This window comes from Rhincodon typus, chromosome 7 (assembly GCF_021869965.1).
Source record: "Rhincodon typus isolate 14 chromosome 7, sRhiTyp1.1, whole genome shotgun sequence".
NCBI lineage: Eukaryota > Metazoa > Chordata > Chondrichthyes > Orectolobiformes > Rhincodontidae > Rhincodon > Rhincodon typus.
Window position 1 is genome coordinate 1,404,814 of NC_063338.1, and position 11,602 is coordinate 1,416,415.

The 11,602-nt window shown below is 43.7% G+C and overlaps 1 protein-coding gene across 1 annotated transcript in view; it reads right to left on the minus strand.

The window, feature by feature from the left end:
* The window catches only part of LOC109930504 (zinc finger protein 665-like), a 50,149-nt gene extending 41,341 nt beyond the window's left edge, over positions 1-8,808 (minus strand). The window contains exon 1 of the mRNA XM_048598660.1: positions 7,397-8,808. Coding sequence (XP_048454617.1) covers positions 7,397-7,975 — 579 coding nt within the window. The 5' untranslated portion in view covers positions 7,976-8,808. The remainder of the gene's footprint in view (positions 1-7,396) is intronic.
* Between the last annotated feature and the right edge of the window lie 2,794 nt (positions 8,809-11,602).

Below are 11,602 nucleotides of genomic sequence, written 5' to 3' on the forward strand. Positions count from 1 at the left end.
ACACCTTGTTATCTCAGTTGGATGATGGTTTCTTTTTAGCAGCTTCACTCCCATCCAGGCTGCACGTGATGTTTGCAGTCGGGAGAAGTCCATGGACCGTGTATATATTCACTGCGACAGGTTGTAGCCTGTGTGCAGTTATCTGAAGAGAGCGTTCCCCAATATTTAGTGACATTTCAGTTCCATGCTCCGCACCCTGAGCTGTGCACTGTGGAGGGCATGGGGAATTAGGAAGATCTTCACTTGGTTAAACTTAATTTGTAAGACCAGAATGGACAGCGTGTGTGGGGAAGGTCACCGTGGCTAAACAGAAGAGACAGGAGAATGAGTGAGTCATTTGGCTCACTGAGACTGCTCTGCCATTCAACAACATCATGGCTCACCTGATTGTGGCCTTAATTTCATTTTAATGCCAGTTTCTGCTTCTCCTCTGTCGTGTTGTCTGTGCCTGGTTGTCCATTGAGAGGAAGTGTGTGGTGACCAGCAGTAGACTTGATACCATCCAGTGAACAGCAGAGTACAGAGTTTCTCGCAAACGCTAGAAGCACATTTTGATTTCATTAGAAAGGTTCCCATTTCCCTTTTTTTGATTGGATTACATATTGGGTGAACAAAAGAGCAAGAAAGGAACCCCTTCAGGTAACTATACAGAGCTACAGCCTCTCCCGCTGAAAGCAGGTCTAAAGCCTATGGACTGTTCTTAGCCCCTGCCCAGTGCTCTTTTCCTTTCAGAGGTCATAGTCTTGTGTAGGTCCTGAATGGATGACATATTCCCATCCCTGATGAACGAGCGAACGAGTTGTGATTTAATGACAAGACAGCAGCTTCTATTGTCACTATTCCCCTGTGTCAACCCCATAAATTACCAGATCATTCGCCTTGATTTCACAAGCTACCTTTCTTTTTGTGTGTATCTTACACTCCTTTTCTTTTGTTGCTGGTTAATTCCACCGTGTTTTGGAATTTGAGGATGTGCAGTCGAGAGACAGGATTTGACAGAATTGCTTAATTTAATGTAAGTTGAATATCATCAGATTTTGAGTATGGATGTGGATGCACCGTTCACAGTGAAGAGTAACTGTGCACAGATCGTGTGTGGGGACAAGACTGACTTTTTGAAACTAAAGCAATTCCACACCGATAAGAAACTGGATCCGTGGGGACTGTGAGAGGAGTTTCAATTACCCATCCAAGCTGCAAACACATCGATGCAATCACACCAGGGATAAACCGTTCACCTGCTTAGTGTGTGAGAAGGCATTCACCAGCGGCTCCACACTGGAAAGGGGCTGTTTCCCTGCTGTGAGTGTGGCAAGGAATTCATTCAGTCATCCTACTTGCTGACACATCAGCGTGTCCACACGGGGGAAGAGACCATTCACCTGCTCCAAGTGTGGGAAGGATTACTCCTGGTCCTTCAGCCTGTTGAAACAGCAGCAGGTTTACTCTGAAGAGAGACCCTTTAAATGTGCACATTGTGGGAAGTGCTATAAAAGCTCAAGTGGACTGATGTACCCTCAATGCGTTCACACTGAAGACAGACTGTTCAGGTGCTCTCACAGTGGGGCTGGATTCAGGACATCATCGACCTTCACTGTACACCAGCAAATACACACCGGGGAGATGTCATTCACCTGCTCTGAGTGTGGGAAAGAATTTACTCAGTCATCTAACTTGATGAAACACCAGCGGGTTCACAAGTAACTTCAGTAACTGGATTTTTTTTTTGTTTGTTCGTGGGATTATGGCATCACAAGCTCAGCCAGCATTTATCATCCGTTCTAATTACCAAGAGGATTGTTAAGAATCAAGCTTGTTGTTATGATATGGATTCACATGTAGACCAGACCAGGTCAGCATTAACAATGGTTCCCAGATCCAATGGCACAAAGAGTTGATTTTCTGGTCTCTTATCTTAAGCAAAGAAACAAAAGATGTCCCTGGAGCCAGTTGTGCAGTTGACATGGAAACAAATTGAAACGCAAACAAAAAAGGGGGCAGAGTTCAGTCTGTTAGTCTCAACGGTGAGTCCAGAAAGCTGTAAAGCCTGCGTAGTTCGATTTCAGCCAACACAAACTTGATGGACCAAGGGGAAATAATGCTGGCCAGCCAGCGATACCCACATCACACAAATGAATAAAGAAAAGTGGCCTTGATCTGTGCTGTAATTTTCTGATATTTTTGTTCTGACATTTGGGGTTTGTTCTGATGATGTTTATAACCTCTCAAATTTGGACTGGAGTTTAATATACTAGAGAAATGTCAAATAAATCAGCTTCACTTTAAAGATATCACTGTAGATTGTTGTATTTGTCCCGAGGGTTGAATTGCACCTGGAGCTCAGAAAGGACAATCTCAGAATGGAGGGAATTGTACGGCAGCAACGGAACTTCAGCCTGGACGTATCCTTCAGGGTCATTGAGGGGGTCAGATGGCATTTTACTCTTTCACGTCTCTCTTCACTGACAGTGAAGCCATGATGTGGGTTAATCCTGCTGTGTGTAAGAAATGTGTCCCAGCTACTGTCTTCCATGCCTCAGAGCTCCTAGACATAGAACAGAATCTTGTTTCCAAGTGGGTTTAGAGTCAGAGGAAGAACAATAGTGATTGCTGGAAAGGTGCTTCAACTCAGATTAGTGTACAAAGAACAAAGAAAATTACAGCACAGGAACAGGCCCTTTGGCCCTCCAAGCCTGCGCTGATTCAGATCCTCTATCTAAACCGGTCACCTATTTTCCAAGGATCTGTATCCCTCTGCTCCCTGCCCATTCATGTATCTGTCTAGATACATCTTAAATGACGTTATCGTGCCCGCCTCTACCACCTCCGCTGGCAACGCATTCCAGGCACCCACCAGCCTCTGCGTAAAGAACTTCCCACGCATATCTCCCTTAAACTTTTCCCCTCTCAACTTGAAATCATGACCCCTAGTAATTGAGTCCCTCACTCTGGGAAAAAGCTTCTTGCTATCCACCCTGTCTATACCTCCCATGATTTTGTAGACCTCAATCAGGTCCCCCCCTCAACCTCTGTCTTTCTACTGTGAATAATCCTAATCTACTCAACCTCTCTTCATACAATGGACCTGAACACCCAGATCTCTGTGCGTTAATTTTCCCCAGGGCTTTTCCATTTACCGTATAGCTCGCTCTTGAATTGGATCTCCAAAATGCCTCACCTCGCATTTGCCTGGATTGAACCCCATCTGCCATTTCTCCACCCAACTCTCCAATCTATCTATCTATATTCTGCTGCATTCTCCGACAGTCCCCTTCACTGTCTGCTACTCCATTAGTGTCATCTGCAAACTTGCTAATCAGACCATCTGTACCTTCCTCCAGATCATTTATGTACATCACAAACAACAGTGGTCCCAACACGGATCTCTGTGGAACACTACTGGTCACAGTTCTCCATTTTGAGAAACTCCCTTCCCCTACAACACTGTCTCCCGTTGACCAGCCAGTTCTCTATCCATCTGGCTAGTACACCCTGGACCCCATGCAACTTTACTTTCCCCATCAGCCGACCATGGGGAACCTTATCAAACGCCTTACTGAAGTCCATGTATATGACATCTACAGCCCTTCCCTCATCTATCAACTTTGTCACTTCCTCAAAGAATTCTATCTGGGATAGATCCCATCCGGACCTGGGGACTTGTCCACCCTAATGCCTTTTAGAATACCCAACACTTCCCCCCCTCCTTATGCCGACTTGACCTAGAGTAATCAAACATCTATCCCTCACCTCAACATCCATCACATGTAAATCTATGATCTGTTCCTGACTGGAAGTGAACCGTTAGGTTTAGGTTTCCTCTGCATTGGTAAAGATAAAACAGTATTTGGTAAACGTGCAACATAGAGATCAGAAGCACATGAGCAGTGGGAGCAGGGTACGTGTAGCCTGTCTCTGCCTCTGGTGAAACCACACAGGATGCACCAAGGTGAAGTGAGAGAAGGGTCTCTGTTAGAAATTATACCTCACCTACAGTGAGCATATGGGGAGGGTTGACAAAATGTTAATTTTCATTTTCAATAACCACATGTAACATATATTGGTCAGGAAGGGGTGTAATAGGAGTTAGTGCCGGTGGCGGGAAGGGGTTTTTTCTTAAGGAGTCTCATCTGAGACTTTCACTTTCTAATGCTGTGTAACCTGCTGCGACTTCTCCAGGATGTGTCTTTTATTCTCATTTTGAGATCATTTCCTAACGTACCCACCTTCCATTCACTTGTCCTCTCCAGAGGTTACTGTCAGTAACTAACCATTCGCTTTGTGGACAGTTTGATTTGACGGTATTTGCTTTTTAGTTCAAAAGCCTTACAAAAGGCTTGACACCATCCAACACAAAACAGCTCTTTTGATTCACACCCCAACCATCTCATTGTACACTGACTCCCTTCACCATTGATGCAGTGGCAGTAGTGTGTACCAGCTACAAGGTGCGATTCAATGACTCAGCAAGGTACCTTCAACAGCATCTTCTGAAACTTTACCATCTGGAAGGGTAAGACCAGCAGTCACATGGGAATCCCACCACCTGCTAAATCCCCTCCAGGCCACATACCACGTATCATGTTCCTTGGTCAAAAATCCCGGAATTCCCTCCCTAACGGCACCGTCGGTGGACCGCAGCAGTTCGTGAAGGCAGCTCACTATCACATTCAGAGATAGTAAGAACTGCCGATGGAGTCAGAGATAACACAGCAGGCCAGGCAACATCAGAGGAGCAGGAAAGCTGATGTTTTGGGTGGGACCCTTCTTCAGAAATTCAGAGCATCGCTGAAGAAGGGTCTCGACCTGAAACGTCAGCTTTCCTGCTCCTCTGATGCTGCCTGGCCTGCTGTGTTCCTCCAGCTCCGCACTGTTTTATCACCCCCACCTTCTCCAGGCAAGTTAGATATGGCAATAAATGCTGGCCATACCAATGCTGCCTATGACTCATAAGCAAATAAACTAATTGTGGTATTTAAGGTAACATCCGCTAATTAGCAAGAAAACTGAAATAAGATATTTACTTGCTTGAGGGGGTGTCATTTTTTTCTCTCTCACACACACACCCCTCTCTCAATTGCACTTTGCTATTTTTCATTTCTGTTCTGGCCACTGCTGGGGTCACAATGACTCTATCTGTCCTCCTGAGGAGTGCCAAGAGTCATAAATTACTCTTCCACAGATACAGGAACTTCAAGCAACAGGTCAAACATGGATGTAAAAGATTCTCCATCCTTTTTATTTACCTGTGTCCAACCCGTGGACAGTTCCTAATTTTCCCGATCTAAGGTTTAAGGTCTTCCAAATGAACCTTGCTGGCTTTCTGACCATTTCCCGTAGTTTGAATTCGCTCTTGATTGTTTCAAGTCAGTTTCACGCAGGAGACCATGTCACTGTCTCATTACCCCGGCTACATTAACCATGTTATTTCTGGCTGTTTCTCAAAGAGCTGCATGTGTTTGGAACCCACTCTTGTGCAGGTTCACCATGAACTTACGTTATTTCCTTTGTATATAACACGTAGCATCTGCACATCCACCGACAGTCCAATGTCATGGTACATATTAACTTCCAGGTGCATTTATCAAAAGGGATGTCTGTTTCAACATCTCCCCGTGTGATCCTGATGTGTCAGGTCATGACCAGCTTATCAAACGTGGTTTCTCAAAACAAAATTTATTGGCAAACAATGCAAACATTTCCAAGGAAAGATATCAATTTATACAAATCATTTCAACTTTCCAGACTTTAAACTAGAATACAGGTGGATACTAGATTGGAAGGTTCTCCTGAACTGGACCTAAAATGAATTATTCCAGTTCATTTCTCATCCTGAACAATATATTCATTACTTTTTTGTTGAATTTGAGGGTCCTTGATGGATATAAACCTGCAGGGTTAGTGGGATAGGACAAGGACTGACATGTTCTAAACAGAGCCAGCATGACCTCAGAGGGCCGAGTGGCCTCCCTCTCTGTTCTGCCACAGTGAGTCTATGATCCAAAGAGAACAGGATCAGCTGCTCTAGTCTCTCCAACCAACTAAAGTCCCGAATCCCTGATGACATACCCCTAATTCCTGTCACAGATATCTCATGGAACTTAACAACATTCTGTAAAGGTCTAGTCCACATTTGGGCTCCTTTTTAATAGGAGCTGAAAAGGAGGAAAATGAAATTTCACTTATTTCAAAGCAAAGTTTGACTCCACTGTGAGCACTGTCAACATTTGTCATCTCCATTTACAGAAAGGAAACAAAGACACTGGAAAAAAAAGTGTTACATGGATACACAAAGATATTATCAGTACAGAGAACATGTAACCCTCAGGAATGGTTGAGGAGCTCTTCTCTAGAAAAGAGAAGCCTGAAGGGTGACATGGTGGAAGTCTTCAAAATGATGAGAAGGGCTTCAATAATCCAAAAGGGATTTCATGAGAAACCTCTAGCCAGTGAGAGGCGAGAGTGAGAAGTTAATTCCCACAGCGAGTGGTTGAGGTAAACAACAGGAATATATTTAAAGGAGAAGCTAAATATATACATGAGAAAGCAAGGAATAGCAGGATCTACTGATGGGGGAGATGAAGAGGGAACAGTGGAGACTCACGTGGAGCATAAATACTGTCGGAGACCAATTGAAGCAACTGGCCTGGCACTGGTCTACAGAGTCGATGGAACAAAGACAAACATATTTACTTTTGATCTAAGTGGTAAGGAAAATATTACTTACGATTCAGGATAAAGTAAATGTACTTCAACAGATTTCAGGGGTAGTTTCAGTGTAAACATACAGTCCCAGGATCAAAGAGCATCAGCCTCACTGGAAGCAAAGTGGTGAGAGCGGCCAGTCCAACAGATGGAAACCTTTTGACCCTCCCACTTCACCCACTGTCCAAATGAATACAGCTCTGTCCTGGATGTGATTTTCCCTCATTTTTAAAATCAATTCACGATGTATAGTATCAATGTCTAGGTCAGCACTTATTGCCCATCCCAGTCGTCCTCCTTGAGAAAGTGATGGTGAGTTGCATTCTGGGACTTGCGATGTAGGATCACCCAGAATGCTGTTAGGGAGGAGTTCCAGAATTTTGACCCATTGACAGTGTAGGAACAGCCAATATGGAGGATTATGATATTCAAATCACAGTGATTTCAGTGACTCCATTAGATCTTCACGTGATGGTCATTTTGAGATTTCTGTCTTCAAATCTTCCCTTTCTAACATACTGTTAATTTGAATGGTCTGTGATATGGAGGGGAGCTTGCAGATGGTAATGGTCCAATGTAACTGCTGCACTTGTTCTTCTAGATGGTAGAAGTTGTGGGTTTGAACGTGCTGTCTAGCAGCTCAAATATTGCAGATTATCTGCAGATCCAAGTCCTATGATCATTTGTGAACTTTCTTATGCTTCCACAGACTGGATGACTGAGTGAATCCTTTCCCACATTCAGAACAGATGAACGGCTTCTCCCCAGTATGAACAAGGTGGTGTTTCTGTAGTGCAGATGAATCTCTGAACCGCTTCCCACACTTGGAGCATTTGAATGGCCTCTCTCCTGTGTGGATTCGCTGATGTCTCACCAAAGTTGATGACTGAGTGAATTCTTTTCCACAATCAGAGCATGTAAATGGCTTCTCCCCAGTGTGAATTCGCTGGTGCGCACGTAGATTGGATAACTGAGTGAATACTTTCCCACACTCCAAGCACGTGGATGGCCTCTTCCCTGTGTGAACTTGCTGGTGTCTCAAAAGGGTGAAATATTCATGGAATTTCTTTCCACACTCTGAGCAGGTGAATGGCCTCTCTCCAGTAGCAGCATGCTGGTGTTTCCGCAGAGCAGATGGATCAGGGAATGTGTCTCCACACTCAGAACAGGTCAACGGCCTCTCCCTGCTGTGACCACGTCGATGAAACTCCAACATTGACAGAGAATGGAATCCTTTCCCACAGTCCTCACATTTCCATGGTTTCTCCATGTCATGCGTGGCTTTGTGTCTCTAAGTTTCACAATCAGCTGAATCCTTGTCCACCCAAAAACACAGGTATGGTCTCTTCCTACTATGAACAGTGCAATGTTTCTTTAGGCTGGGAGATTGGTTGAAGGTATATCAGTTCACTAGAAAACTCTCACCTGGGTGTGTATGTCTCAGTACTTTTCCAGACAAACTGATGTTGCAAATATTTTGGAGCAGACAGATATTCTGAATCTATGGTTTCAAGCCAATGATATTCAAGTGCCTGCTATTTTAGTGACTTCACGTGATGGTCGTTTTGAGATTGCTGTGTAAATCTTCCCTTTTTAACATAATGTAAGAGTTATAAAATTCATGACTATTAGATTGGAAATCCGGCGAGAAATTCAGAATAGCCAAATCTAAGAGATCAGCACTTCTTGTCCTGGACTCCCCTTCCTTTCAGTCGCTGCAAGTAAATAATTTCACACCATAATTTTAAACAAAGAAAGTAGGAAAAATTGTTTGCTCACAGACGATGAACAAAGGAGGAAGTTTCAGTCTGGGTGAAGCTCAATCTTCATTCAGACAAAGAAGCGGCAGCAGTTTTGCTGGACCGTCCTGCGTTCGCGCTCAAATAGGGGAGCGCTGATTGCCTGGAAGTCAAGCATGCTTCAGTCCTCCAGCTCTTCCTACTGGTCATGTGGGGCAGCAGCTGCGTTGACTGCATGACGTTTGAAGCCTTCTGCCAATAGCAAGAGAGTGTTGTGATCACCAACCAGTCACATAACGAAAGGTGTTCCCGTCCCTGAACACGTGAAAATCCTGGCATCCCACCCACGTGAAACTTGCCACATGACCTGCGGGGACATGGATTGTGGGAGTTGTAGTCCCCATGAAGTCACTGAAGGCCTATGTCTGGAAAGTGAATGAAAAGTGCGGGGTGGGGGAGATGGGAACAGGATCCCCATTCAGACACACAGGATATGTGGGCTGTCATTGGTGTTTACTGAGACACTGCTTAGCCAAAATGTTTTCTGGTACCAGACATAAAGACTTGGAGTAGGAGCACATTACTAAAGATGCTGGAATCTGCACTGAAAACAAAAAATGCTGGAGATTACAATTTTTTTCTGAAGAAGGGTCTAGGCCCAAAACGTCAACTTTCCTGCTCCTCTGATGCTGCTTGACCTGCTGTGTTCATCCAGCTCTACACCTTGTTATCTCAGATTCTCCAGCATCTGCAGTTCCTACTATCTCGGAGATTACAGCAGGTCAGTCAGCATCCACAGAGAGAAAGCAAGCTAATATATTGAGTCTAGATGACTCTTCAACAGAGTTGGTGATGTGTGGAGGGTGCAGCATTTATGCAATCGTGGAGGGGTGGCTAGGCTGCGATTCGAGGGGTTGGAGTGCTGGGGGAGAAAGGATGTTGACAGTTCAGATCAAGTCCCGGAGGGAACGATCTCTTCTGGACTTAATATTGAGGTCAACACCTTCAAATTCTTTTTGAAGAAACCCATTCCTTTCCTTTCTTTTAGCTTTGCTTGTTACATTCTCTGTCACCCTCTCTTACATCCACCCCAGTGGGATTGTTTATTCTTTCCAGTCTGGCAGTTAGACACACAATTATTCTACCATTCTCACACTCGGATCACTTAATCTGAACTCTCACAATTTTCAAATAATCATTTTCCACAGACAGTGCCTTTCTCCCTCTACAATCAAAGGCTTGTGATTTTTCAGGCCCATTATTTCAAGTTTATATATTATCTCCATCGAATAATTGTGCAAACAAATGACAGTATGAGGATCACAAGCAGCAAGGCACAGAAATAAATTGTCATTTGTTCGAGTTTTTTTTTGTGGAACATTCTTTCCTCCTATTTCCCCAAATATGAGAACAAAATGAAACTAATAGAAGCCAAAATAGTTCCTCAGAAAGCTCCGTCTCCAAGGTTACCCATGTACAGACATGGCCAGGGAAGAGAGGCTGACAGACCGTGATCACATCCACCTGGGCCCACGCGTTCTGATCTACAAGTTGCTGTTTGTACCAGGACCAAGAATGGATCCAGGTGACAATCCTCTGACGTACTCAGCTTCCTTCCTCCACAATTTATACCCCTCTGGATTGAACATCAAGTTCAACAATTTCAGCAATTAAACACTGTCCCCATTTTGTTTCATTTCCTTTCCTTGTTTCATTTGTTTCTTTCAGTCAGCAGCACATCTGCTCCTGGCAAATCTTTTCTTGATTCATTTATTTTCTAAGGAACTAATGTTCCAATCTATCATCGATGTTCCTTTTGTCATGGTCCCACGCACACCTTGCTCAAGGCCTATTCAACGCCTAATATTCCCCAGATCTGATAAATTCACGCTGTTTTTCTCTCTCTCTCTCTCTGTGCACTTGCTGCCTGGTGTACTGAGTGTTTTCTCTCTCTCTCTCTGTGCACTTGCTGCCTGGTGTACTGAGTGTTTTCCAGCATTTTCTGTTTTTGAGTGTTTAAATTTGGGCACAAGTAACTCAATGCCGAAGTTTGCAGCTGATAACAAGTTGTGCATCGAAAGTGAGGAAGAATGACATGACAAAAGACAACATTACAAAACTCACAGTCAGGGCAGTTAAATTACAAATGATTCAAACAGTGATAGTAGGTCAGGATATACTTTGGTGGGAGGAGTACAAACATTACCCAGTTCTTGCAGCATAAACAAATATCAACTATGTTATGACAATCTAACATCATAGAATCCTACCCTATAAACTGTCTACTCCAATCAGGATGCTAAATTTATATTCTTTTTTATCCATTCACGGGATATGGGGAATGTTCTTGCCCATCCTAATTGCCTAGAAAGATAGTTAAGAGTCAGCGACATTGCTGTGGGTCTGAAGTCACATGTCGCCCAGACCAGGTAAGGACAGCAGATTTCCTTTCATGAACCTGATGTGTTTTACATAATTTCAATTCTTGCAATTTCAAATTTCAACACCTGCAGAGGTGGGAATTGAATTCATGTTCCCAGAACACTAACCTGGGGTTTCTGATTATTAGTTAAAAACTAATCTAGAACATTCTTTCAAAAATCAATTGTTAGAATTTGCTAACATAAAATGGCTACAAACAATGTATTTTAAAGGCATACAGATATACAGCACAGAAACAGGCCCTTCAGTCCAATTCGTCCATGCCGACCAAATATCCTAAATAAATCTAGTCCCATTTGCCAGCATTTGGCCAACATACCATTAAACCATTCCTATTCATATACCCATTCAGATGCCTTTTAAATGTTGTAATTGTACAAGCCTCTACCACATCCTCTGGCAGCACATTCCATACATGTGTCACCCTCTGTGAAAACGTTGCACCGTAGTTCCCTTTTAAATCTTTCCCCTCTCATATTAAACCTATGCCCTCTAGTTTTGGACTCCCCCACCCCAGGGAAAAAACTTTGTCTGTTTACCCTATCCATGCCCCTCATGATTTTATAAACCTGTATAAGGTCACCACTCAGTCTCCAACACTCCAGAGAAAATAGCCCCAGCCTGTTCAGAGTCTCGCTATAGCTAAACCCTCCAACAACCTTGTAAACCTTTTCTGAACCCTTTCAAATTTCACAACATCCATCCTATAGCAGGGA